Raw genomic sequence first — 25835 nt, forward strand, 5'->3', positions numbered from 1 at the left:
AGTACATCGCTCAAAGCTACTCAGAAGTTCGATTTTGGAAGGATTCTATGCGAAAACATGCTAACCAAATCAATACATATACCACGCCTCAATCGAGCTCGGTTCCTTTCGCCAGCAATGATTCACGATCAGATAAGATCCCCTTGACAGATTTTTTATCTTCCCCAATCGCAAGACCCCTGAAGGACCCGATTGGTACTGCGGATCCACTTAGTAGCCATGGCAGACTCCATAGTGTGGCATCGTCGCTTCTTCCCAACCAATTGACTGTGCTTTGGATATCGCAGCTTCAGCTGACCCCTCATAAAAAGGGCAAAAGCGCAGCTATGCCGGGTGGATGAGGAAAAGACGCCAATCTGGAATGTCACAAACTCAATTTCGAGATTTTCTTTCTCCCTTTTTTCTAAATACTCTCCCCTTTCCCTTCCCCCCGGCACACGAAACCAAAAACCGTAATATCCTTCGTTTCGCCCTGTATCGTCCATTCTTATCCTATTTTCATATTACTCCTTGGGGTTACCACACAACAATGCGATCTCGTCGGGCGAGTGGTGGGAGCGCTTGTGAGCGCCAGCCCCTGTGGGCAAGACCAGATGAATTGGAGGACAGCAACAACAAAGACTTGAACAACAAACGCCACCTAGGCCTATTCTCGACGGCCCTACTCCTGTAGGGAACACATTGTTTCTTTCATCCTGCTGTCGATCTCGGGAACTGAGTGCGATGCAGGACTAACCGCATGATCGGCGCCGCCATCTTCTCCGTACCATCTTCCATCTTTCTCAGCGTCGGCAGTGTGGGCGCAGCACTTTCGCTATGGGTGGTGGGAATTGTCCTGACCTTCTGCGGATTTTACATCTACCTGGAACTGGGGTGTCTAATGCCGCGCACCGGTGGGGAGAAAGTGTACTTTGACACGGCATATCCTCGCCCCTATCGTCTCGCTAGCACGCTTTACGCCTTCTATGTGCTATTTGGATTCCCGGGTATGGTCCTTGTGCTCAACGTCTTCCGGGAAAATCTGGAAATGTACTAATATTCCCTAACCATATAGGCCTGGCCAGTATCGTGGTCGCCGATAACACCCTCCTTGCGTTCGATATCGCTCCCAGTGAGGCTGGGCAGCGACTGGCCGCGATTGGAATAATGGCCTTGGTCGCAGCATGCCTCTCGATATCCCGCGAATGGAGCGTACGAATTGTCAACTCGTCAAGCTTACTAAAGCTTGCGACCTTCCTGTTGATTCTTGCAACCGCGTTTGCCATCCTTGTGGGAGCGCTCCCAAACAATGCCGATACCGGAGCCAATTTTCGCCAGCCATTCGCTGGTTCTTCGACCACGGTATATGATTACACCGTCTCGCTTTTCAAAGTACTAGAATCTTTCCTGGGGTGGAACAGTGCAGGCCTGGTGTTAGGGGAGGTCAAGAACCCACGGAGGACCCTCAAGGTGGCTGGCCTGCTCGCGGTCGGCTCAGTTGGCATCCTCTATCTGTTGATCAACATCTCCTATTTTATTGTCGCGACACCAGACGATATTAGTCGGGCCGGTGTGCAGCTGGTCGCCCGTCTTCTGGGCAACATCTTCGGGAGCGCCGCCTCGCGTGTCACCGCGGCCATGGTCGCTCTCTCCACCTTTGGCAGTATGATCTCGACGGCATTCGTAGGCACTCGGGTGATCCGGGAGCTTGCACTCGAGGGAATCGTTCCCGCAGCTGGCATTTTGTCCAAGACATCCAAGTCCGGTAGCCCAGCCACCGCGACATCGGTGTTTATGTTCGGACCTTCGGTAGTGGCGGTCTCATTCTTGCCCTTTGGTAAGCTGATTAGAATCAAGAAGTGAATTATGCATGTACTAACATTCGAGTAGGGGATGCTTATGCCTTTCTACTAGATGTGAACCAGTATTTCCTCGTGATGATATACGGTGCGGTCGTGGTGGCTCTCTTCATTATTCGACAACACGTCCCGTCTGCCGAGTACCCATTCCGCGTGTGGACATGGGTACCATATCTCTTTCTCGCTTGTCAAGTTTTCCTCCTGCTGTCCCCTCTGGCATCTCCCAGTGGGGCTGGCGACACCAATTTGCCGTTCTGGCTTGCCCCTTCTGTGTCCTTCTTGGTGATCGGACTCGGTATGATGTACTGGCGAGTGAAGTCGTTCGTTGCCCCTGCGGGTGACGAACCATTCTGGACCCGACAGGATAACCCTCAGTCGTATGGTTCCGTGGCCGCGTCATAATTTAGCATAGCCACGAGGACTAAGACATATCGGAGCACGGCTCACTATGGATCATAATAGACGAACATACTAGAGTAGAGCCGATTTGATCGGACAGGACTACCCCAGCGGTTCTTTCAGGGGCTCACTTGATTTGTAAAAGTAGTTTCTGCTTCCGCACCATCTGGCCATGACCGTTGTAAGTAGGTCCCCCTAAATGGATTTCTAGCCGCCGAAAAGAGCTCCTGAAACTACCAATAAGGTATGTTCTTTAATTTTCTTGATAGTAGATTGAAGCCCTCAGGTATGGTACATCATTAGGTTAGAGGAATATGTTGACGGCTGCGACCGACTGAGTCATTTGTAGAACATGAAGGATCATCCACTATGCATCCGGTACCATATTCAGGAGGCCCATTTTAGCTACCTTCTTTCCGAGGTCTCCATTCCGCTAGGAAGCGTATATAGTATGGTTTCATGAAACATTGCAATTGAACAAGCAGAACTTGGGTTGTACGTTATGGAAGGCCTCGCACGTTGGACTATTGAAGTAGTCCACATGTACGCCCCATTGTCTCACCTAGTGGAACCTAGCAATCTATCCATTGCTTCATTGGTCAGACACAGCTTGGGATGGCGTAGAAGCTTTGTACAAGCTTTCGATTCTCGTCATAGCCTAGTACTTCAGCCGCCTGTGAGATAATCCAGTTTATTGGCTCCTCTTCCCCGAAGTATCTAAACTTTCGATACCAAATACGGAAGCCCAAATGATAAGGAATGCTCATACCTGCCGGAACTTGACCTATCTCAGGGGTACGTTCCTTTCGCGGAGAGACAGGGGGGAAACGATGGTCCAGGGGCTGATCAACTGAAACTGAGACAAATGCGTGATTATTCTTCCATCATGTAGTTCATATATATCCATAAAAAGGACTCCCCTCCCGTGATGGAGTCCACGCGCGATGATCACTTGCCTATTTTCCTGTCATTCCCTGGACCTTTTTACTTTTATCACTATTTGGGCGCTTCTTGGTGCCTATCCTGTGTAGATCGTGATAGAAAGAAAACTGAGACATGATCGTCCTATATATCGCCTCTTTATTGCCAGTATTCTTCATATTTTTGACTATGTTCGGTGGCAGTGCTCAACAAGTTTTCCGGTGGGATTTGACTTCATAGGTACAGCAACAAGAACATTCATGAGATCACCGACGGCGGAACTCGTCCGTACAACCTATGGTGGATAATCGGGCATCCCGAGTCTTCAGTAAGTGCCGAAACGTGGAAGGGCTTCTGGGAAGATAAGAATAGAAACGCCGGATCGGCTAATGATCGACAACCGTTTGATGTCACAGTCGGTCTTCGCCTTCTTTTCGGGAAAAGTTCCGTCTCAGGGCTCGGAAGTTGTGAAGCCGTCTGGATCCGATCGATGGAGTGTTGCTCTTTCATTGGGCGTTAGTCGGAACTCCCCGCAAGGGTTTTTTTCCCCCCGAGACTTTATTCATTTTGATTCCTGGATGTTTGAAAGAATGTCGGGATCTGACCCACTTCACGTATATTGACACCCTATGAAGACTTGCCATGAATAAAACATGTCTCACTCTTTCTCCACTGTCTGGATATTTTAGGAGATTTGGAGAGTGAAGTCTTAACCATCATAGCTTAAACGTCAGAGATATAGATTCACGGCCGGGATATAAAAGGCCCCTGGGATTCCGATTTACAATCTCATCTTCATCAACAAACTACAAAATACACTGAGCAGATTCTCTTTCATACCCACTTTTTTACCTCTCAACACATCCAAAATGAAGTTCTCCGTTGCTGCTTTTGCCTCCCTTCTCTCGGTCGTCAGCGCTGCTGCTGTCCCTTCCAACAACACTGCCCTCCCCGCGGCCTTCACTCTGGTCGCTGATGGCGGCAGAACTGCTCTGACTGATGGCCGTAAGTCCTCTTTTAGTAAGGGTTCCAAGAGTCCATGAACGACCACTGACAATTTCTATCCAGAGTATGTCTACGTCGGCGGTGACGCTACCGACGGCAAGGAGATCCTCATCCTGCGCTCCGCCGCCAACGGCATGGTCTCCTTCACCTCCAAGGACGGTGTCCCCACGGCCTTCCAGAACCTCTACATCGTGGAGAAGGACGTGACCCCCGTCTCCCTCACCGTCCCTCACTCTGGTGCTATTCCCGAGAACGGCAACATGAACGGCTTCGGGCAGAACACCCAGGGCTACTTCACCAACAACGGTCGCCCCTGGTTCTCCGTTGATGTCGGCGACGCTCCCTCCAAGCAGGTCTACTGGTACGGTGGCCACAATGCTGAGTACTACGGCCTCAACCTTTGGGTCAAGGAGTGCAAGGGCTGCTAAGTGTAGTCTCTCGGCTTGTACATATCGCTTCCCACCTTACATATTCTTGTCGATTTCGTCCATGGGGTGTTTTCTTTTCATGTGACTTTTCAAGGTCCGGAAACCTTTAGTCAGTTCTACGTTATGCTCGATACCCGAGACTTTGTATAAATAGTTAGCAGGTTTCAAGTTCTGTTTTATCAAATCTACGATTGTATTACTATCACCATTCCTCAATATGGTTTAGTTTCCACCTCAGTTAAACCTCTTCTCAGCAACGCTGAACGTCCAACCCTCCAAGAACGTGCCATACTGAACATCATCCCGGTCGTGGAAGATATCATCATAGTGGGCGATCCGCGTCTCCGGTAATTCTGCTTGGCGATAATAGTTATGCGCCAGCCTCTGTATAGTGGGATTGTTCCACATAGTCTCCATCCAGGCCAACGCAGCAGGACTGGCCGTGTCAAGAGGAAGGTTATAGGTACGGAAGCGCTGTGGGATTCATTCAGCATCGACCCCGAAATCAAACGATGCGACTACTGTGAAAGGCAAGGAATATACATACCCAAAGAACAGGCCAGAAGAAAGCATCGGCAATACTAAACGAACCAAACAAGAATCCCTCATCCTTCTCTTTCAATTCGGCCAAACAAGCCATGGTCGTACGCCTCGCATTATCCCAGATAACGAGCAGTCGCTCGATCTCCTTCTTTGCCTGCTCGGATACGGGAACGTTCCCCGTATACCGGGCAATGAAGTTCGTGCCATAATGATTTCTCAATGTCGAGAACCCCGAGTGCATCTCCGCTGCTGCGCTGCGCGCCAATGCTCTGAGCCGTCGGTCGCGCGGCCAGAGATTGAGTTCGGGATTGGACTCGGCCAGAAACTCGCAGATGGCTAGGGAGTCATTGAGACGGATGTTTTGGCCGAGTGAGCGACATTCTAGCAATGGGACTAGGCCTGTATGGGAGACCTTTTTGACCTGTTTTTGTCAGTTTTCTTGTCACGACGTGTGTTGGGGATATGTTGGATACCTCAGATAAGTGGATGATCTGGGATGTGTAAGGGATGTTGAAGTACTTGAGGACCGTTTCTACACGGGATGTCCAGCCTGTAGTATAAGATCGTTAGTTGATGGTGAGGGGGAAAGCGGGATGTTGCATACTGGAGTATCTCGTATGGGTTCCGATGAGATGGTAGTCAGGCTGCTGCGTTTGTTCGGTCATTGTGAACTACTGAACGTTACTTCTTGAAGAACGGTTGGTTTGATAATTGTCGTTACATCAAGGAAAGAGATCCATTTATATATAATGGTTACCCAACGTGGGGAGTGGGGTGGAGAGTCATGACTCATTTCTCGTATTCCAGACTATCCACTACAAGACATGTTCCAGATGCTTATCATATCAAGATATCTGTGATTGGCACGTGAAGATATTTGGAAAACATTACAAGGTCCATAATTCTTTTATCTCGTCAATATCCTAGACCAAAAGACAATTCTCGGTTCGGGGGTATGTCGTGGTAGTTAGAAGTGAAGCCTTGAAGCTGATTTAGGCACGTACGACTATACAGTTGAATAGTTATCGGATACAGGTTCATGGGATAGCTATTATTATATAAGTGCAGATAACAGGTGTTCCTTCTGATCGCCCTTAACAGCTGCGACACATTCAATCTCAACGTTGGTCCCTAGAGGTAGCTCTCTGACACAAATACAGCTCCGGGCCTTCGATATTTCGTCAATACTATCTGGTCTGTCTACAAGCGCCACTATAGTGTAAGGAATCTCAACTCACCGGCATTGAATCTGAAAAGAAGGTCGTATATACTTCATTCATACCCCCAAAGTCACCCATATTCGTGAGGTAGATGTTACACTTGACAATATTTTCCAAGTTTGACCACCAGCCAAGAGAATGGAACTGATGTTTGATAATATTTGCTTCTGTAACTGTATATTCAGCAAATGTATGGCCGTGTTGATTGGTTATGTCTTGAACTCACAGTCCGTTCCTGAATTGGACCTTCTATCGGGAGCCCTGTCTCAGGGTCGCAGCCTATCTGGCCTAAGTAAAATATGATATTTTCAAAGCGGATTGCGTGGGATAGGTAGGTATGAGGTGCTGGTGCTTTCGTTGTATGGATAGCCCTTGGAATCGACGTCTTGTGAAGACCACGTCTTTCTTTATCTGGGGAATAGAACAACAGTTTTTTTTTTTTTTTTTTCCCCTCTTTGTGGAAAATGTTCAAAAACCTATTTAGGTGTATATTGATAGAAGTACATTAAGTTTAGAGATTCTCTATAATAAGCAAGGATATATATCTGTTATATGTCAGCGCATAAGTCTTTTGTTAGTAATCTACTTTATACTTATGTGGCATGTGGTTCGCTGTTACGGACGCTCTAACTTATCCGAGAATATTGTATCCTAGGAAAAGTACATTGAATGCCTAGTAAGACTGTGAATATTCCTGAGGGGTGGATGATTAAACAGAAGAATGTCTACATTGTTATGATATGCGCCTTCCCCATTAGAGGAGCCATGTGGGTTGACCGACTCTCAAATAACTAATACAACTGCACCTTGTCAGTGGTCTTCGTTATTGTCGATTTCCTCAAGTACTGTCGATCAGAACGTGGATGTAGATGTATCTCAGCAACGATTTGGGACATGATGCAAGTGAACAGCAATTTGGAGTGACTTCGTAGCAAAGTAGGTTACGTGACTGCGGTGCCCAGAAAATCAAATGAAACTATTCCAAATACCAAAACATCATCATTGATATAAAAGAGAAGTAACTACATGGATTCAGAGAGTCAGTATCATACTAGACAAGATAATTGAGGATAACTGTCAGTTGCGAAGTGGCCGCTCTGGCCCACCGTAGAAAAGACATTTAGGTATCGGCTACATCGCAGATCAGGTACGAGATTGCGAATCATGCGGCAGGCAAAAACAAAAGGAAAGGAGGAAGATATCTCTTGACGTCCAGAACAAATCTAGACATACGAGAATAGTAGAATCGAATACCATGGCTTCTCCAGCCGATCCCTTACTCTACGAGCACCGTTTCAGATCACACCGAGAGCGACAGATATATCTGCCAGAGGAAGAAGGACAACCTCCCCTCATCGCACGGTGGCGACAGGCGGCGCGGGACTTCTTATCGTCGCGACGAGGTCATTATCTCATCCTGCTGCTCGTTTCCGTCGATGTCGCTTGTACCTTTGCCGATTTCCTGATCGAGTTACATGTCTGTGAGTTAACGAAACATGGTTCTTATGTAGCCGCCGGCTGGAGTGTCACTCAGGAGGTACTCGCGATCATCGGGTTGGTGTTCTCGTGTCTCTTCATGTTGGAATTGATGGTTACTGTATTCAGTTTTGGAAAGTGGTAAGTCTTCAAGGTTTGCAATTGCTCTCCAAAGCACATCTGTACCAGTATATATATCGCTATGCGAGCTGTCAAATTCACTCCACAACCCCGGATCTGAAAGCTAACCGAATCACCAGCTACTTCTCATCCAAGTTCCACGTCTTCGACGCACTTGTGATTATTGTCGCATTCGGGGTCGACGTTGCTCTTCATGGCATAGAGGAAGAACTGGGGTCTCTGATCGTGGTCCTTCGGTTATGGCGTGTGTTCAAGATCATCGAGGAGCTCGAGTCAGCGAATGAAGATACGCTGGAGGAGTATGAGCACGAAATCGAGAGACTTCGGCAGGATAATACTTATCTTCGCCAGAGACTTAATGTGTCTTTGGACAATGCTGACCCTATGGATTAGTGTGGATCATAGTGGATATCGTCGATAGTAACCCCGCAAACCTGGATTAAAGCCATCCCAAAAAACAAAAAGCAAAAAGAAAAGAAAAAGAGGGAAGGGAGAATTAAAACAGGTAATTGTACACATTAATTTTTTATTCCTAGTATTACAAATTTTGAGTTAAACCTATCGCTACCGGGGAATACCCTTGAGCTTCACGCCTGCTTGTGTGATCTCCAGCCAAACCTTCATCTTCTTCGATACATCTTCCATACCACTGAGACTGGGATTCCGCTCGAAGGTATGCTGCCCATCCACAGCCAAATCCGAGAATAAAAGAGCCAGGGGCGATGATTTCCAAATGTATTGGTTCCGGGTCTTGATCATGGTCACGATCAAAAAGACGATCGTCATTCCAACGAGGGCAATGGGAAGAGTCATCCACAGCCAGCGAACGCTGACGAAGGACTCCACAGTCCATGTCATGCCCTTGACCGAGGCTTTGCAGACTTGATTCCGGGCATGTGTTGTAAGTGAAGTGGCGAGAGACGTGAAGACAGTACTAATATCGGTGAAGTTGCCTTGGACTCCATAGAGAGCTTTAGCCGTGTCGGTGGACCAATATCGTCGATTGGACATGATTAATTGTCCTGTCCCGTTCAGAAGTGGGGTCAGGGAGTTAGCCATTGCCAGTCGACTGAATACGTTGACTGAATAGGTGCATTCGCTTTTGTCGTCGTGCTGCGTCCCGTTCACGTAGCAGATGTCCGGAGTTAGGGCAAAGTTCTCCAGGACAGCGTCGGCTGTTAGGTTAGTGAAGGTAGCGGAGGACGTTATTCGCTCGCTGAACTTGCCATCCTTGACGGTTGCTTCGTATGTGTCAATACAGAAGTACAAAGCACATTCAGTTGCGCTGACTTGGGGTGGTACTCCATAGCCGGAAGCACTGATAGCCGTGAAATTCATGATGAGTGGCAAGTTTTTGGTATCGATTTGAAGGAGGGGAAGGCCGTTTGTTGAATTCATGAGGTACATCCCCGTTTGTGACGTGCTGAAGCTGAACCCATTCGGTAACTGATAGTCATAGGTCTCTATCGTACTAAACCCTAGGGTGGTTTTGTTCAGTGTAAGCTGATCGGTAATGTTGGCGCAGCGACTGCAGAATCCCAGAGACTGGTAGGGAACAAAGGTGCAATTCCCGGTCGGACAAGTTGTCATCACCGAAGGACTGCTGGCGCTCTGGTCTTGGAAGATTCCCGTGTAAATAGACGCCAGGGTAGGGAGTAGCACTTCATTTTGCCCTGGACCAGCTCCCTCGCCGTAGTCGGTGTACATACTGGTGTTGCAGATTTGAATCGAAGACGAGTTGGAAGAGTGAACTGGCCGCATATTGATTGCAATCACTTGTTGGACGAACGGGGCAATGGCTGCCGCGACGACGAGAACAAGGCATCCCACCGTCACCAAGTATCTGTTTTTTCCCCGTTCAGCGCTGGACCTCACTCGGGTGTATTGGAAGCTGCAGCACCTACCGAGGTATAAACCGAAGCAGCACCAGAGCAGCCCCGAAAGGCCCCCGACTCGCAGCATCTAACAATGCCAAGTCACTCAGCTTATTTCCTCGACTAAACCACGACCATTTAAGTTGAGACAAGGCCTCGGTGATTGGGAACGCCATGGCAGCCTTCATGAGCGTGGTTAAAAGAGAGATAACTGCGTTCAAGGTGATACCGTACGGCCAATCCGGCATAGGTTTCCCATCGTACACATACAGCACCACGATAATGCCGACAAGCGATGCCACGGCCACCACACAGCTCATAATCTCCCATATCCAACTTGACCCTAGGGATCCTGACCCTTGGGCAAGAACAGCCTGATCGGATGCGGACAACGGTTGACGCTGCGCCTGGTGTTCCAGTGGGTCATCCATTCGGACATACGAGAGACGGTATTCATCTTTGGCGTGCTCCATGGTAGCTAAGGTCTATACACATTGCTCCTACTCGGGGTGTAAACAAACACTGAAACAATGTTTAAAAGATTAAATTCAAGCCACAATTCAATCCGTGAGACAACATGCTTGAAAATTTGGCATTGACGTAGCATCGGGTGTGGCGACGATATATTACCGTATTAGGCTAATAAGTGAAACTAGGGCTGCGATCGGCGCCGCGTGGCTTCAGCTGAGACCCATTTAATTTCCTCTTCCAGTATAGATGGGGAACATTTTCTCCATGATTTTCTGAGTCAGGAGGTGATCGGCGATAGGGATCTTCCTCTAGGTACCCCTTAGAGTCGAGCAGAGGCTTAGAGGAGTCTGTCTGTACACCCCTTCAACCTACCTTCCTAAAACCGATGGAAAGAGGTAGTGTTTTAATTAAAATCGACATATCAATGTACTGCAGTGTTTGAAAAGGACACTAGGCAGTCTAGCTATGTGTCTCCGCAGACTACTGCGTATCGTCTGAACGTTGCTATAATCAAACGGTGTCGGCAGTTTCGGAGCCATGGAACCGTTTTACCAGCCTTGGTGGACGGTGTTGCTGATCTTTTCTTAATCTCCGCCACGATCGCCTCTTGATCTCTTTCTTCCTTGTCTGTTCTTTCCTCTCTTCTATTTTTATGACCATTTTTCCCAGCTACGGAGTACGTCCAGTGGCAAGATAAACTCCGCAAGCTACTAATACACGTCGGGAATACTCGCCCATGAATCGTGCCATGCCTGAAGTTCTATTCGGAGGATCCAATGGTGCGACTACAGAGCTGTGTTTACAATTAACTGCGATCAGTCATTGCATTCTTGGCAATCAGCTAGACCTTGCTTGCAACTAAATCTACTCTATAGCAGAAGTGAAATAATACTAAATGTCGAATTGGAATAGCCATCCATATCGGAACTCGGGTACTAAGTGTACCAATTCTCCAAAGCATATATCATTCCGTAGTGATCCAGCGATACCAGTTGTACAGCAATATCAGAACAGTAACGGCGTATCAAAGCAGCCATATCCCTTCACAACACTCATCTCATTCACGTCTTCATGCTTAGTCTTGAAGGACCATCCACCGACCGAACTCTGCAGCATCTCACAATGTTGACCCTCGCTCCCCTTCCGCCAAAGACATGTCCCGAATATCCCCAATTCCGAGATAACTCCCCCAGAATCCAACCCAGTGGAAGATAACAAGACATTAGACACCGACGGCGACCGAATGCACTCCATGAGAATATACGCGGCCCACTTAGACTCGGGAATAGAAGCAAGGAAATCCGGAATATCCTCCCCGAATATATTATGTCCCCCACCTTCCAACGATGGCTTCAAGATGTAATCTCGCGAAAGCTCCGGGTCAGTCGCCAGGCGACGAGCACAGGCTCCAGCCTCAGAATCGTCGAGTGGATACATGCATACAAACGTCGACCGGATGAGCGCTGCTTTTTCGGGGGATATGAAATGTTCCACTGCTCCGGGTGTCGTGAGAGCACACTGGACTTTTTTGAACGTGCAAATGTGTGCTAACAGTGAAGGACATTTGATCGCCGTGGAAAGCTCTATTCGTAGACGAGCTTCTTTACCAGCTGCGTCGTACTCGTGTGCCTCGTACCCGGCGCGCATATACGCGACCGAAATCTCGACGCACTTCGACCCTAACCATGGTGGATGGAAGAGGAGTTCTCGCGATTCAGTTAACGTCGTATATTTTAGGAAATCGGTGGGATAGTCGACTCGATATGTGGGAACGGGTGGGTCGCGATCCCATAATGCGTACTCCAGGGGGCGCTCGTCGGCGATGTTGAAGTTGTTAGGCTGCACTACGAATAGAACGGCAGTGTCGGTAGCCGCGCTGCTCTTTTTCGGTCCATATGCATTGTGAGCAGCGGCGAGACATGCAGAGAGGGATGTGATGTTGTTGTTACGGGGTAGAGCAGCGAGTGAGACGTTGATTGAGTGGTCAACTCCAGGATCATAGGCATTGGTGCGTGCAAAGTAACGATGCATCTCGGCTGCCCTGTTCGCATGGGTTGCCCCGGCGCATGAGAATGTGTTAAGCTCGACCTGCTTTAGGGCGCCATCGAAAGTGTCTCCTGGTCGGAGAGGAAACTCCATCTCAGGTGCGTCTAGCATGTAATCCGATCGGAAAATGCCGACGGAGACCTTTTGCGCATATCCAACTTTTTTCACCTCCTCATGAATGCCCCAGAGTGCTGCGGCGAGGGGGTCAACTGGAATCAGGTCTCGGATTGCCTGGAAAATCCAATGTTCATCTTCAGCCATGGCGCAATACAGTTCATTGTAGATAGTTTGTAATTCACAAGCGCGATTGAATTGCTCTCGGGGGAATAATGTAGGAAAGACCGTGACGCCGACGGGGTAGCATTGGGAGGGGTCATCAGGGAAATCAGTCTCAGGATCAATGTGCTTCAGTAATGAGCCATGATTGATCTGCCAGTCTACGATGTCGGATATTAGGGCGAGACCTCTCTCGTCGGGGAAGTCGGGGGGGTATTGTTCATTGAAAGCAGCCATTGTTGGGTTGTTGTAGTCTCGTCCGTTCTGTTCGTTGGTTAGATGATTAGGGTTTGGGTCGGTATTCAGGTGACTGTGGCTGTGTAGCCGCAGATCCTAAAAGCCACTTAATTGACCTCTGTTTGACCAGATACTTGGTAGCTACAATTTATACAAGACATCGGTGCAGGCATCGGTGCTCCAACATTAAGACGTGCTTGAATTATATACTAGGGCCTTGATAAAGTACGTTATAAACAGTGCGAAGCAGCCGACGAATTGATCGCCGAGAGTAACGAGTGGACAAATATCACAAAACAACATGAACAAAGCGCGAACCGTATCGTCATTATCTATTCCAGAACGTCTTCGATAGGCCATTACCCTCGGCTTCATTTACTATCGGCCGCGAGCTCTTTGAGGACCTTCTCCCATCCGTTATCACCAGAGAACGGCGTGGTGTCGATCTCACACTTGGTACCCGGTTCAGGCAGCGTGCCATCCATGAAATAGGCGCGAGCGGCCTTCGCTGTACAGAGGGATGCCTGCCCCAAGCTTGCGTGCTAGTCAAAGAATGAGCAGTGAGTGGCTGAGCATGAAGGAATTAAGAACCGGTGAAACTTACCCCGTAACCACCATGCTCGAGCACAACACTATTAGTAAACCCTGCACTAACATTGCGTGCGGCTGCAAGGGGGGTGACCGGATCAGCAGTGTTGCCAATGATCAGGAGCGGATTCTTCGTCGTCGCCTGGAAATTACCCGTGTATCGCTCCTTTGGCTTGATCTTCCATTCCGCGCATCGGGTAAGAACGAAGTCAGAGACATCTCCTCCAATCCGGCTGAGCTCGTGGCGTTGCTTGATAAGCGAGAGCACGTCCTCCTCGCTGTTGTCAGTACGGTACGAGTCGCTGCACTTAATTCCAAACTGAGCTTCAGCGTCCAAGCTGGGTGGGCCAGATGTGATTTTGGTGAGATATTCTCCTGCCTCCTCGAGCTTGCCAGTCATGAGGTTATCGAGAAAGGCAGAAAAGTCATCCCAGCCGGTTGGAGAATAAAGTACACTGAAAATCTGAGTCTTAAGGGTAGTGTACTCGAGAAGGGTGGGAGTGCCTGCAACCGGGATGAGGAGAGGATGGAATTTCACATGATCGATCAATTCATAGATAGCCTCCTCGATCTCCGCTGCACTGCGGTCTCGGGCGAGCGGACATTTATCGGGGGTGGCGACGCATTCCTCGCAGAACCCAGTAAGCACATTGTCCGTGTCTACGAGCATCTGCAAATCGCTGCATGGGATCAGTATGAGTGTCTCCACGAAGCTAAGAAGATGGAATAACACACCGGTTCAGCTGGTATTCATGTGGATTGGCGACACCATCGAGGATAACTCTGCCTATCCGATCCGGAAACATAGCGGCAATCGTGGCGCCCAATATGGTACCATATGAGAGGCCTACCAAAGTCCATGGTCAGCGGGTCGAGTCCAAGACAATTCGAGCAGTACGGATCGCCTCACCCCAGTATCGTAAAAGTCCGTCTTCCTCTAGGGCGTCAATAACCCGTATGTAGTCCCGCGCTGCAAAGGCTGACGTCATAAATTGGCCGGTTTCGTTTTGGGTTGCATAACAGGTGTCGGCAAAGACGCCAGACGACACATTGTTGTGTCCCAGGGCGACGTCAGATGCGTTACCAGCGAGTTCCGGGTATAACGTTGAGGCTGCAGCTCGTTCTTCATCGGTAGCATAACAGGAGAATCGAATGGTATTGCCCATTCCTCTGTGCAGGATCGGATTAGCTTGGCAATGAGAAGAACAACGGGGGGTTGAACACTCGTACCTTGGGGTGAGCACTACAAGATCGTGGTAGCCACCGGTCGCACTATACAGACATCATGAGCTTTACACTGCAAAGGTCTCCAGTCAAATGCAAGAGACACTTACGCTTGTAGCATCGGTCCGTACGTAGCTAGACTAAGTTTTCCGTTATCACCTGGGCCGCCGAAATTCAGGAATACGCTTCCTTTGGAAGGGCTGTTCGGGGCGCGAATCCGAATGAGCTCGAGGTTCAGGGTAGCATCAGAGGCTTCATTGGTGTAGTCAAGGGGCACAGGAAACGCAGCGCACTCCGTGGCCAGGGTTCCGTTGGCCTCACAGGGACTCCACTGAATCTGCTGGTTCCGAGCATGAGGCGTTGGCGACCGAATAAGGGGTGTCCCCTGAGCCACTCCGATGAGGAGCGTGCAAAGCACGTTGAAGTTAAGATACATGCTTGTTGCAGTTAATCGAAGGCAAATCGATTTGTGGTCTATTAACCGAGTGGAGTCATGGCCCCATCGGTGGTCTCCTTATATATTCGCAGTCGGAATATTTTTCCATCGTCATGAATGCCCAAAAATAGCCACGCGGTCGGACATGCCCATGTCACTGTACTTGACGAACGAAAAAGTTAATGCCATGCCTGTATATTGACACCATGGGGGCTATCACTTTCACTATCAAATAATAAGGCTCAGCGGGTGGCGGTCCACTTGGCAGCGGGATGACATCTTCGAAGCAGCATGATGAAGCCTCTGGGCGGAACCCCTTAGCCTTTGATGTGCATCCTCTGTATTGGTCGTTCTGTTGGTTGAGCACTCCATCCCATAGGCTGGGAGCTCGTATTCTGTCTATCCCAACACTGACTAGACGAATCATTGGACACCTTGCTATGTAGGAAGAAGTCCCACTGGAGGATGGAACTCCAGTTGTCCGTCGATCCTTGCTTGGCTTCTGAACAGAGAGTGGAAAGCAACTGGGACAGAAATTGAACTGGAAAGCATAAAGATGGATGGCTGGACGCTGAATGGACACATCGGGACCATTGACCAGGCAGTGCCATGGCCCAATTGGGAATAGCGTCCTGGACAAAGTTCCAGCGCTCGATATCGCTGAATCGGGCATAGTCTGGGGTCATGATTCATGAGCATTGGGCTTCGTTTCCACCGCTCATCATCGAGGATCAACGCACGCGAACTCAGCCGCCATGACATGTTCCCTCTTGAAAAAAACTGCCTTGTTGAAGCTAGAATTGTGCCCGTTGGACCAAAACTTCCAAACGGTTCGCCAAACCAACCACAGTTTTCGGTCGGCATGCAAAATCTTTCTCGATATCTGGAAGCGAGGCAGCTTTGAACTGCCCTGCCAAGTCTGCATGCATAAGCGAAGTGATACATCTACTGCCTGAGAAGTATAAATGATCTTTCCAAACAATGAACGTCCCGTCGAACTCAGGAAGGACCCCTACCGCCGAGTTAGACCAGCCAAACCAGCACGGCCTCTGCTGGAACATGCGCCCCCCACAGATCCTGTGAGTCGCTACATGGGCTTCTGGGCAACAATTACCAGGAAGTCGAAGAGCGCATGCATGGTGTTTGCCATGACCTCCCTCCGAACTGCAGCGTTAAGCACCACCACTTCTTCCTTCCGCCAGCCTAGTATATCCGGGAGGATAGAGGCTGTAAAGGCATCCACGCCCTCGACAAAGTTGACACGGTTGAAGCTGCCACATTCCTTCAACCGCTTGTTCCTTGGCCAGTTCCCAAGTGGGAGCTTGAACTTCCGTTCGTCAACGATGGTAAAGCCAGCGTCTTCCACCCAACCATGCATATGTGGAGCGGGATCCATGGTTTGTCCAATCCGCAGACATCCCTCCTTGAGCGCATCCATCATCTTCACCGTGTTACAGTCGGGCGGTAAGCTGTCGTCCTCCGCATACAGTGTATTGACCGATTCCTGCAGCTCCAGATATCCTCCCGGTTTCAGATTCCCAAAGCATTGCCTAATCAACCGCGGCCAGTCCTTAATCGAACCCGCCATGTAGCGACAGTGGATGAGATCATATTTCTGGCCGTCCACCCAATCCCTCTCGACATCGTCAATGTAGAATTTCACGTTCGGTGGCACCCAGCGCGGCTGGATAGGACTGATATCGTTGCCGACGATGGCTTCGGCGGCCGGGTATTCATCGCCCAAGTGGATGGCCCACACCCCGGTCCCGGTACCAATATCGAGGATCCGCTTTCCCGCCAGATCGATCGGGGCTAAGAATAATCGATTGTGCAACAGTCGATAGTAAATATGGTGCACCATGTCCAGGCGTTCCTGCTCGACTTCATCGTTGGGGAAATGGTAGTTTCCGGCGTGCGTGCTGTGATAGCGCCGACCGTGGCGGAATTCGTATTCGAGCACGGTAGATCGTAGGGACGTACTGGCCTCAGATGAGGTATCGTCGGTCAGATCGGGGGTGGCCACTCCCCAGTCAACCTCAATCGTGTCTTCATAATCGGCCATCGTAGTTGTGAGGTCGTGGAGATGCGAAAAGACATGTTGATGGTGAATGAGTGAGGGTTTCTCTGGCCACGTTTTCTCTTCAAAAGCGGGGAACCTCGTGTTTTTTTTTTTCTTTGTTTTATTAGACCGATGGATCGGGACCCTAAATTACACTCTCATAAAAGCCACGGGGGCCCAGAACATCGTATGCTCGGAAATATCAAGACTGTCCCATGGATCGTTAGCCACTCCAAACAGTGAGTCTTTTGTTTACCGTGTTCTTGTTTGTCGCTGACCATCGACGGCTCTGTTTGGCTACGTCTTGGCAGCGCCATCAAGAGTCTCCCTCCCCAAAAAACGGAGAGCATAAAAGATAGAAAGAAAAGTAAGTCACGGATAGTATTAAATAATAACATTAAATGGTATCAGTATGCCAATCGCACATCAGGATATATATATATGCATGCAGAAGTTCATTTCTCCTTCCATTTATACGGTGGGCCATCCATCAACCCAGTTCAGACGGTTCCACCCAAATTGATAGCTTTCAACAGTCAAGTCGCCATCCCGAGGCGCATAGTGGTAATAGAGGACTGGTCCCAGTGCCGGATCGGCCAATACACCCCTGAAATACGTGAGTGACAAGTTCTTCCAAACAGATTGCAGGGCTACTTACTGTCCGCCAGGGCCGTACACATTGTCATGGCTTGCGAGCACAGTTGTGCCCCCACTTTCGAGGCAGGACACTCCATTTTTATCGACCTATAGCGATGCGAGTTAGTACCAACATCGAGAATAGGAGAGGAACAAAAAATCAGGAAGCGAAGTCACTTACAAAGTCACCTCGGCCAGTTGAGGAACGGCACACATTGATGCGGTACTCCTCTCCCTGGGGAGGGAAATTGGTCTCGTATCCATTAGCCCTCCCGGAGGAGAAGAACAGGTAGTAAAAGTCGAGGTAGTGGAAGAGGTAGGGTGCCTCAATGGCATGAGGGGCGGTTCCATTGTAAGCAATGTTGGCTGCGGCTGCGGTGCCGGCCTTCAGTGGGCTATCCATATTAATTTGGTACAAGCCCTGCCAATAAGATCCAAAGGTGAGAAGTCCCTGGTCTCCAATCTTGATCCAATTGGCGTCAATGGTGTTATACCCCTGAGAGCCGTCGGAGCTTAGACCAGTGCTACCGTGGTCGGTCCAGCTACCGGGTTCCATGGTTTTGGAGGTAGCCACCCCAATGACGGAGTTTTGAGATCCCAGAGTGGAGACGGCATAGTACATGTAATACTCGTCGCCCTGTTTGTGCAGATCTGGGGCCTACCAAAGTGTTAGCACTTGGTTGGAGAGTTTCTCACGCAGGAAAAAAACAAGACGTACCCAGAGGTTCGTGCTGCCGGGGTGGTTGACGGACGAACCACCGGGCAAGGCTTCGCCCACTCTCGTCCATGGCCCGTTGAGAGCCGGTGCCGAGCTGACCTGAATGCCACCGGCGGTAGAAAACAGGAAGTATGTGCCGTCATCTCGTCGCCAGAGACCAGGATCATGAGCCCAGCAGTCGCCGGTGCAGGGACTCGGGTTTGCGTAGGCGTTGACCAACGCCAGGGGCAAGGACAGGGCAGCCAGGAGGGAGAGCATGGTGAATGACAATGGAAGTGGACTGCGTGTGCTCATTCATGCAGCAGATTTCAGTGGGCTTCCCGGGGGTTTATGTATGGAACCCCCTTTTGCTCCCTGGGACTCCCCTTTCTTGTCCTGACATCACGATGGAGAATGTTCTCCAGTATTTTGGTGGGACAAGTCACAAGGCGCCGTGAAATGCATCTTTGCACTAGGGTTTTTCCGCTAGTGACTTTTGTCAGTCCAAAAGCTAGCAGCATGGATCCAAAGCAGCCAATTGTGAAAGATGCAGATTGTTAGCCCCGAGTCAGGCTGTGTTTTCCTGCAGTGTATACTTCCGGTGTCTGACAAGATTAGGATTCATACTAATGGTTTAGCTTAAACTTCAAGTTCCCTTGCAGGACAATCTCCGCAACAGCCCACATCACGGAGCCACAAGGCGGGTCCTTTCTCTCGCAAGGCACAGCAATAATCGGGCAGCAGCACTGATGCCGAGATATTTTCGCTTAAGCGATGGGGGTAGTATGAAATACGGAGTACCTCTTCCTCCGAGGACCAGACTGTGACAAGTCACTGGGATGGCGTGCTTAGACACGCTAAAAACGCCACCCAGAAAGAAAGAAGTTACTAAGGGGAATACTAGCACATGTTAAAGTATGTACTAGGGCTAGTTATGGGCAAGGGTGTTGGTCTAGTATTCCAAATGACGTAGTCATATGCTGGCATTTTAGTTGGAAAGCCTGGGAAAATTTCCCGTGATTCCCGCAGCCCTGAAAGTTTTCCCCCCTGAGACTAGACTTACATGTTGGCAGATGCAAGGGAAAACAATCAATAAATGTCCGACTTCCAGGGGTTACAGTTTGAGCAGTGGATAGGTAACAAATCCATGGTTCAAAATCTTTCGTATTATTGGGTATAGCAATTTGCCTTAAAGATTGCCTTTCACCGACTTTTACCCATTCCGAGTTTAACTATCGAAAATCTCCTCGCGTCTAGGAATGTCGATCGCATCGTCTCCCCCACACTTGGCCGGGCGATCTTCGACCGCCACAGCAGCCATCGGCAGTGGGTTATATTAATTCCACGGCAGTTGACTTGTTGGGGGTAGGCTTGGAAAGCTGATAGAAAAGAAGGACAACCCACTTACGGCTGGATCTTTTTGGTGCTATGATCAGTAAATGTCGCAATAAGACACTCGATATGGCAACAGTGGGGGGGCGTGCACACACTCCTCATCACAAGTCCTACTATTACTACCTATTACAATCCTGATTATCCACTTATTTTCCACATTTCCCGCGTCGCATAATAACCCCACTGCGGTCCATGGTCGTCCGTCTTGGACCTCACGGATACCAGATGGCAGATGCCCCATTAGCGGCTAACCGATGCAGAACGATCCTATAACCATTTCAGATAGGCTCATTCTGCACACCCATCGCGATATACCTCCTGCTGAGTATGATCACCCGAGGTGATCGCCTGAGTGGTTATCCCATGTGTATAACTCCACCGCTTGGGGTCTCATTGGGCGGAGGCAAGTGGGTAGATATTGGACAACCACCACAAGGGAGAGAGAGCGCGCGCAGAGGGCCCAACCAGGAAACACCAAGGGATCCAAAAGCAAACTAAAACGACACTATCACATTTCCGTAGTATTCCGCGCTGTCAAAAACTTCGCACCATCTTCGTATCTTGAGGTGTGTTCCCCTCCTGCCCTTGGCCGTGGTGCCTGCAGTCAGCCGTGCGACGTGGCATGGTCCGAGCAAAAGACCGCAAGAGTTGGGCATCTCACACTCTTCACGAGGCTCTGTGTTTTCTAGTGTGTGCTCTGTTGTACCCATACAGATTGCGCTCCGAGGACCAACACCGATTTCTAGAATGCGGCTGAAGTCCATGAGTCCAACCGAAGGGCATCGTATCAGGCCCACTGCTCCACATCGAATCCTTCCGCGCCCAGACCTGCGTGAGGGGAAAGAATATAAGCAACTGTGGCTATGGCTCTATTTTCTCGTGTTGTCTATTACTAACACAACTACAACCGTCTTCGAGCCCTTCTTCTTCCCTCTATTCGACCTCCTCTTTTTGGAGTTCTGATGTGGGGAAGCCGAGGATGGATCGCTGGTCTTTTTTTCTGTTCACAGGCAAAGTCGGTGCGAGCCGAACATGGGTTGCCTTAGAGTAGGCTGTGCATTTTATCAAGAGCAGAGAGAATAACCGAATCTTTGGTTGTCTGTTCGGGGTCTACTGTCTAAAAGGGCAGAGCATCCTTAGCGTCGCTCTCCACTGCTTAGGACTCTCGGCTTCTTCTCCTCCTCCTCATCCTCACAGACCCAAAAGACTTGGAAATCGGAAGACACAATATTGTGAAAACTGAATGTGACGGTCGGCGAAACCCGCCTATCCCAAGAGCAGGGAAGTACCTTGACCTATAGGACGATACAAATTAATAAAAATAAAAAATAAAATAAAATAAAATTAAGATTAAACCGTATAGGTTTCGAGCGATTCTAAACCAAAGCAAGCAAAATATTCGGGTTTGGCGTCGTGGAAAATACTTCGTATGTTGTTTGTCGTGAACGAAAAGAACTGACGGGGAAAAGGGGCTGAACTCGCAGGCTCGAAATAGAAACATTCTAGTGGGACGGTGGATCAGTATAATTTCCAGATCCACGGCTATGGAGAATCATAGATAGAATATATCATCAACTCAGCTCAGCCCGCTGCCTCGGTGCGCGGGCCAACACAGGCCCTGTTTTCCGATCGCCGAATCCATACTTCGCTAATACACTCGAAAGAATCCGATACTCGATTATCGACTCTGGGGAAAATCGGAGATATGTATCCGAGATACCTCCGAGTCTCTTCCGAGAAGATCTGCCGACGCCGATTCGAATCTCGTTGCGTCCTACTCAATTTCTTACAAGAACCTCAAATCGACACGCTCAAACTTGACATCTTGTCATATCCCACTTCCGACAAAAGTTTCGCAACGTGAACTAACCCCCTCCGCAGGGGGATCGCCAACAAGCAGGCATCGTTGCCTAGATCGCGAAAAGAAAAGAGACGCGTAATGCAAGACCAGGCATCCCTGTGTTCTGACACCAGTTATTAAGATCGCCTTTGCCCCCCCTGAATCTTGCGTGGTGTTATCGTCAAATTGCAAACCTTGCAATCGGATATTATTATATTCATGGTTCATGAAAGCATGGCTGGAAGAGGTAGGAGTCGGACGAGGGGAGGCGAGAATAAGTTCGCATTGGGTGATAGAATATCCCGCTTTTCCTGGGATGTTACGAATAATCGGGATACGAAACAGTGGCTCTGATCTCTTCGATAGATAGCACTAAGACATTTAACAAAAGCGCCGTTGGTCGTCTAGCCAGATAATGCTTGCACGATCTTCAAACGGATCGGCATTCTTCGGCGACCGTCCTTAACCCTAAGCTTCGTCGACGCGAATCCTATCTATACTGCTAATTGCTCGGAAATTGGCGGTTTCATATAGACAATTCTCGGTCCAGCTGGTACTTAGTTCGAACGTTAATATTCACTGTCTCCAATCGTGGGATTGTACATATTATCCCGAAACTTGGAGTCCGCCATCCTTCGCATTTGGTGTTTCAATAAAACCCGGATAAAGGTAATAACGGAAAGGGTAATACTTTCCATCTCGAAGCGCTTGCAGCAACTGTGTGATACTGTATACAGTGCTTATCGTCGAAGTTAATCTCGCCTTGACCGTTGAAGATAGTTCAGAGAAGCGGCTGAGGAGGCTGTCAGGATTATAGTCATCTAGACGCGATGCAGTTCAGTCAAACCAGGCCAATTCTAGTAAAGTTATAGTCGGCCCTAATAGAAATAATAACGTACACTAAGATACTGGAGCGTTGTAGCTACATGTTTCGATATTTGCATCATGGCGCTGATATTAAGTGTTTCTGGTTGGCATACACTTCTGATCTATATTGTCTTCTCTGTTGAGCTCTATAACATGAAGGAGTGGCTAAACATTAAGGAATGGCTAGAATTAAATACATAACAGCATATCAAAATCACTATATGCAAGACATCATTAAGGACCGTAAAAACCTCATTCTTGCTGCACATGAGGTACTAGAAGCATAACTCTTCATCGTCGTCTGAAGGAGAATGTCAAATACTATATCAGCTTAGTTGCGGACAACACTGTGGTGGCCACCATGCCAGGTCTTGGTCTCGGTGGGAGCGGGTTCATTGCCAGTTCCGGTCGGCTTGGTGTGGGTGGGGTGGGATCCAGTGCCGGTAGGCTTGTTGGTCTCAGTAGTGGTAGAGGGCACCTCGGTGGTTGTGGTCTGCTCGGTCTCAGTGCCAGTGGGCTCTGGGATGGGAGGGATCACGATGGTAGTCGTGTAGCCCTGGGTGTTGGTGTAGGTAATGGTCTCGCAGCGCTCGCAGTGGTGTCCACCCGGACCACCGGGACCAGCGGTGGTGGTGGTAGCACCAGAGCCACCGCTGCCCACTGTAACGTACACGGTCACGGTGGAGGCAGGAGGGCAGGTCTCGGAGCCATGGCCACCACTGGGAGCGGGGGCAACAGTAGTCTCAGCAGGGGCAGTGGGAGCGGCGGTAGGAGAGGAAGTCAAGACAGTGGTGGTCGTGTAGCAGGTGGTAGTCTCATAGGTGGAAGCAGTCACCCAGGAACTATAGTAGGTGGTGCCACCTTCGGTGTGGACTGGGGTTGAGCAGGGCTTGAAGGTTGTCTTGGTAATGGTGTCGGTGATCGTTGAAGTCACAGTGGTTCCGGGAACAGAGCCAGAACCTCCAGGAGCGGTGGTGGTCTGAGATTCACCACCTTTTCCTGTCTCGGTGGGCTTCTCTCCGCCGCCGCCACCGGTGGGAAGAAGGGTATGAGAGTGGGTGGCGCTGTGAGAGGAAGAGGTTGAGTTGAACCCGTGATGGTAAACTCCCGGCAGTGCGAGGGCAGAGCCGGCAAGGGTAGACAGCAAGAGCATCGAAGAACGCATGGTGACTTGAACTGAGTAGATCAGCTACCTAAAAGAAGAAGCGACGGCAAAGGGCTGCTAAACGAAAGGTAGTATGGATTGAGAAGAAACGACCGTAGTGCTTGGTATTGGTGGTATGCTAACGCTAGAATATAAGATGTATCGATCTAGAACAACCCTGAAGAAAAAGGTAGATCACCTCGTCTTTATATAAGTCAGTCACGATATGCTCCCACACGACTTGTACGTAATAGCAGCACACCCGCACTTCCCCAAAGGAGAAGAGAAAATTACATAGCAATCACCCCATTGACCGGCAATACCGGAGGCCCTCAGTTCCCTTGGCCCTATAGAAGAACCGTTGCAGGGACTATTGAATTTCGGGTCCACAAGCGTAGCATTAGACCCTGTGGCGACTCCACTTCGGCTCTTTGCCGACGTCGAGGAGAATTTTCCCGAACGCCGCAAAAGCTGCGAGCTGTCAGTTCTGTCGATCGCGTCATTGGCTGTGCATGAGCATTGCAGGCTTCCTATTCGGCCGCACCGTTAAAAGGTCTCAGAAGTTGGTGTAAAAATAGGACATTGAACCAACCCTCGGGATGTCAGGGTCTTCAGGGTGATCCCATGGTTTGCTCGTCAACAGCCGCTAAGCGAGTGTGGCGCACTACCGCCAATCCAAGTCTGAGACCATCGCGAAGAGCCGACAGACTGACAGATTCGACGTCATGGAGTATGGAGCTCAACATTCGACGGCCTCCCTTACTAGCGCAAAAATTGCCCCTAACCGAGATGTAGCATGCAAGCCAGATCTTCGACACTACAATCTCGATCACCCCTAGCAGCCCCCCAGTAGGTCATCTAAGATGATAGTCGGGAAGCACCAGCATCTATAATGAGAGCTCAAGAAGACTATGCACATGATTAATGACTTCACTTGTTCAATGAAGCCAGCATTTGCGAGAAACGGCAAGTGTGGCTGAGACATCAGTGCGGGTGTCGTTCAAATGTGCGGTATGATTAGTGGAGTTCCGGATATTCTTAACTGACTTTTCGTATCCAAGAACTTCAAGAACAATTGTTTCTTCGACCCACCCCATGGGCTCACTCGTTTGTTACCTTGACCACGGCGATAGTCGACTCGGGAACAGAATGTGACTCCCGCGACAAATTAAGATCGTAGCTAAGGAATCCGATCGGTCTAGCCTCTGTAACATGCTTCTGCAACCGTCGTATAGCGACCTTATCCTGGTTACAGACGGCTGTATGACTCGGACTTGGACGTAATTACGAGTGAATGATTTTTAGGTCTGGAGAGGTTGGTGTTGTTGGCCTGGAGAAGATACCGCGGCTCACATTTCGGGAACGGCTTGGATGGTGACAAGTGGAAATCTTTGCCGTTGCCTAAGTAATAGTAGGGGCTGCTCCACCACAGATAGTCTGTCGGGTCCGTGCTCGTCCATTCGTGAGTCTCGATGCTGCGGAATAATGGTCCAGTTGCTTTGCTGCGGCGACCTTCCCAATTCAATTCATTCCTTGTTGGCAGAGTTAGAGCAGGCCTTCGCGCAATAGCACGCATGCGTAGCTTGCTAAGCTGCCCAGAACGACTGTGATATAACCTCCTGCTGTTCTGCACCTTTCGCACACTTCTCTAACAGTAGTGTGTGATGCCTTGCTCATCGTCCTGTCACTTTGTCATCTGCCATTGGCAACGTGAAATTCACGAGAAATTGTCCGACGCTTTAACACCTCTATGTGAATCAGATGTGCCTTTGCCGAATCTCATCGACTGCAGCCTGGACTGATCACTAGCGTCGGCCTGAAGATCGCCTCGATCGTATTAACCCTGCCTTGCTTGAATTCGGCTCGGTAAGGATGGTGGCAACGCGTCGAAAACGATACAGTCGAACATCTTCTCAGCAACGGAGGCTGTCCTTGGGAAGACGATCATAATCAAGTAGATGATTGCGGCAAGTATCATCTCTTATCTATATGAGTCAACCCGATATCATTCGTGACATCGGCACAGAAACTTGAATTCTTATATGACGTGATCGGAAAAAAGCCAGCATGACAT

The 25835-nt window shown here is 49.4% G+C and overlaps 9 protein-coding genes across 9 annotated transcripts; 3 read left to right on the forward strand and 6 right to left on the reverse strand.

The window, feature by feature from the left end:
• Nucleotides 1-529: 529 nt before the first annotated feature.
• On the forward strand, nt 530-2779 carry BDV38DRAFT_290480 (amino acid/polyamine transporter I; the record flags this gene model as incomplete). Its single annotated transcript, XM_032061488.1, has 4 exons — nt 530-669; nt 730-986; nt 1055-1816; nt 1870-2779. The coding sequence occupies 4 exons, from the start codon at nt 530-532 to the stop codon at nt 2238-2240; spliced, it is 1530 nt and encodes a 509-aa protein (XP_031916269.1). The 3' UTR covers nt 2241-2779.
• A 990-nt stretch (nt 2780-3769) lies between these two features.
• On the forward strand, nt 3770-4763 carry BDV38DRAFT_240197 (uncharacterized protein). Its single transcript, XM_032053871.1, has 2 exons — nt 3770-4163; nt 4227-4763. The coding sequence occupies exons 1-2, from the start codon at nt 4028-4030 to the stop codon at nt 4589-4591; spliced, it is 501 nt and encodes a 166-aa protein (XP_031916270.1). The 5' UTR covers nt 3770-4027; the 3' UTR covers nt 4592-4763.
• Nucleotides 4764-4825: 62 nt separating this feature from the next.
• On the reverse strand, nt 4826-5799 carry BDV38DRAFT_280201 (glutathione S-transferase; the record flags this gene model as incomplete). Its single annotated transcript, XM_032059243.1, has 4 exons — nt 4826-5065; nt 5139-5555; nt 5608-5684; nt 5739-5799. The coding sequence occupies 4 exons, from the start codon at nt 5797-5799 to the stop codon at nt 4826-4828; spliced, it is 795 nt and encodes a 264-aa protein (XP_031916271.1).
• Nucleotides 5800-7547: 1748 nt separating this feature from the next.
• On the forward strand, nt 7548-8450 carry BDV38DRAFT_27621 (uncharacterized protein). The gene is made up of 2 exons (XM_032058174.1): nt 7548-7971; nt 8091-8450. The coding sequence occupies exons 1-2, from the start codon at nt 7610-7612 to the stop codon at nt 8362-8364; spliced, it is 636 nt and encodes a 211-aa protein (XP_031916272.1). The 5' UTR covers nt 7548-7609; the 3' UTR covers nt 8365-8450.
• An 85-nt stretch (nt 8451-8535) lies between these two features.
• BDV38DRAFT_269220 (DUF3176 domain-containing protein) lies at nt 8536-10318 on the reverse strand (the record flags this gene model as incomplete). Its single annotated transcript, XM_032056923.1, has 2 exons — nt 8536-9841; nt 9876-10318. The coding sequence occupies 2 exons, from the start codon at nt 10316-10318 to the stop codon at nt 8536-8538; spliced, it is 1749 nt and encodes a 582-aa protein (XP_031916273.1).
• A 920-nt stretch (nt 10319-11238) lies between these two features.
• Nucleotides 11239-12875, reverse strand: BDV38DRAFT_290482 (glutathione synthetase; the record flags this gene model as incomplete). The annotated part of the gene is made up of 1 exon (XM_032061489.1): nt 11239-12875. One exon carries the CDS (start codon nt 12873-12875, stop codon nt 11322-11324), a length of 1554 nt encoding a protein of 517 aa, XP_031916274.1. The 3' UTR covers nt 11239-11321.
• A 232-nt stretch (nt 12876-13107) lies between these two features.
• BDV38DRAFT_27671 (TAP-like protein-domain-containing protein) lies at nt 13108-15342 on the reverse strand. The gene is made up of 6 exons (XM_032058287.1): nt 14798-15342; nt 14694-14735; nt 14374-14633; nt 14199-14310; nt 13480-14143; nt 13108-13417 (listed from the first exon to the last, which is right to left on the reverse strand). Exons 1-6 carry the CDS (start codon nt 15121-15123, stop codon nt 13247-13249), a joined length of 1575 nt encoding a protein of 524 aa, XP_031916275.1. The 5' UTR covers nt 15124-15342; the 3' UTR covers nt 13108-13246.
• An 868-nt stretch (nt 15343-16210) lies between these two features.
• Nucleotides 16211-18794, reverse strand: BDV38DRAFT_269223 (glycosyl hydrolase; the record flags this gene model as incomplete). The annotated part of the gene is made up of 4 exons (XM_032056924.1): nt 16211-17327; nt 17841-17926; nt 18000-18455; nt 18537-18794. The coding sequence occupies 4 exons, from the start codon at nt 18792-18794 to the stop codon at nt 16211-16213; spliced, it is 1917 nt and encodes a 638-aa protein (XP_031916276.1).
• Nucleotides 18795-22645: 3851 nt separating this feature from the next.
• BDV38DRAFT_27683 (extracellular proline-rich protein) lies at nt 22646-24083 on the reverse strand. The gene has a single exon (XM_032058337.1). The coding sequence runs from the start codon at nt 23780-23782 to the stop codon at nt 22949-22951; it is 834 nt and encodes a 277-aa protein (XP_031916277.1). The 5' UTR covers nt 23783-24083; the 3' UTR covers nt 22646-22948.
• Nucleotides 24084-25835: the final 1752 nt, after the last annotated feature.

Source organism: Aspergillus pseudotamarii (assembly GCF_009193445.1).
Source record: "Aspergillus pseudotamarii strain CBS 117625 unplaced genomic scaffold BDV38scaffold_12, whole genome shotgun sequence".
In the NCBI taxonomy this organism is placed as follows: Eukaryota; Fungi; Ascomycota; class Eurotiomycetes; order Eurotiales; family Aspergillaceae; genus Aspergillus; species Aspergillus pseudotamarii.

Coding starts and splice junctions, on each gene's coding strand:
- BDV38DRAFT_240197 (XM_032053871.1), top strand. CDS start 4,028: ATGAAGTTCTCCGTTGCTGCTTTTGCCTCCCTTCTCTCGGTCGTCAGC. Junction 4,164..4,226: donor AACTGCTCTGACTGATGGCC/GTAAGTCCTCTT, acceptor ATTTCTATCCAG/AGTATGTCTACGTCGGCGGT.
- BDV38DRAFT_27621 (XM_032058174.1), top strand. CDS start 7,610: ATGGCTTCTCCAGCCGATCCCTTACTCTACGAGCACCGTTTCAGATCA. Junction 7,972..8,090: donor GTATTCAGTTTTGGAAAGTG/GTAAGTCTTCAA, acceptor CCGAATCACCAG/CTACTTCTCATCCAAGTTCC.
- BDV38DRAFT_27671 (XM_032058287.1), bottom strand. CDS start 15,123: ATGTATCTTAACTTCAACGTGCTTTGCACGCTCCTCATCGGAGTGGCT. Junction 14,634..14,693: donor CTTGTAGTGCTCACCCCAAG/GTACGAGTGTTC, acceptor GATCCTGCACAG/AGGAATGGGCAATACCATTC. Junction 13,418..13,479: donor TCGAGCATGGTGGTTACGGG/GTAAGTTTCACC, acceptor TTCTTTGACTAG/CACGCAAGCTTGGGGCAGGC.
- BDV38DRAFT_27683 (XM_032058337.1), bottom strand. CDS start 23,782: ATGCGTTCTTCGATGCTCTTGCTGTCTACCCTTGCCGGCTCTGCCCTC.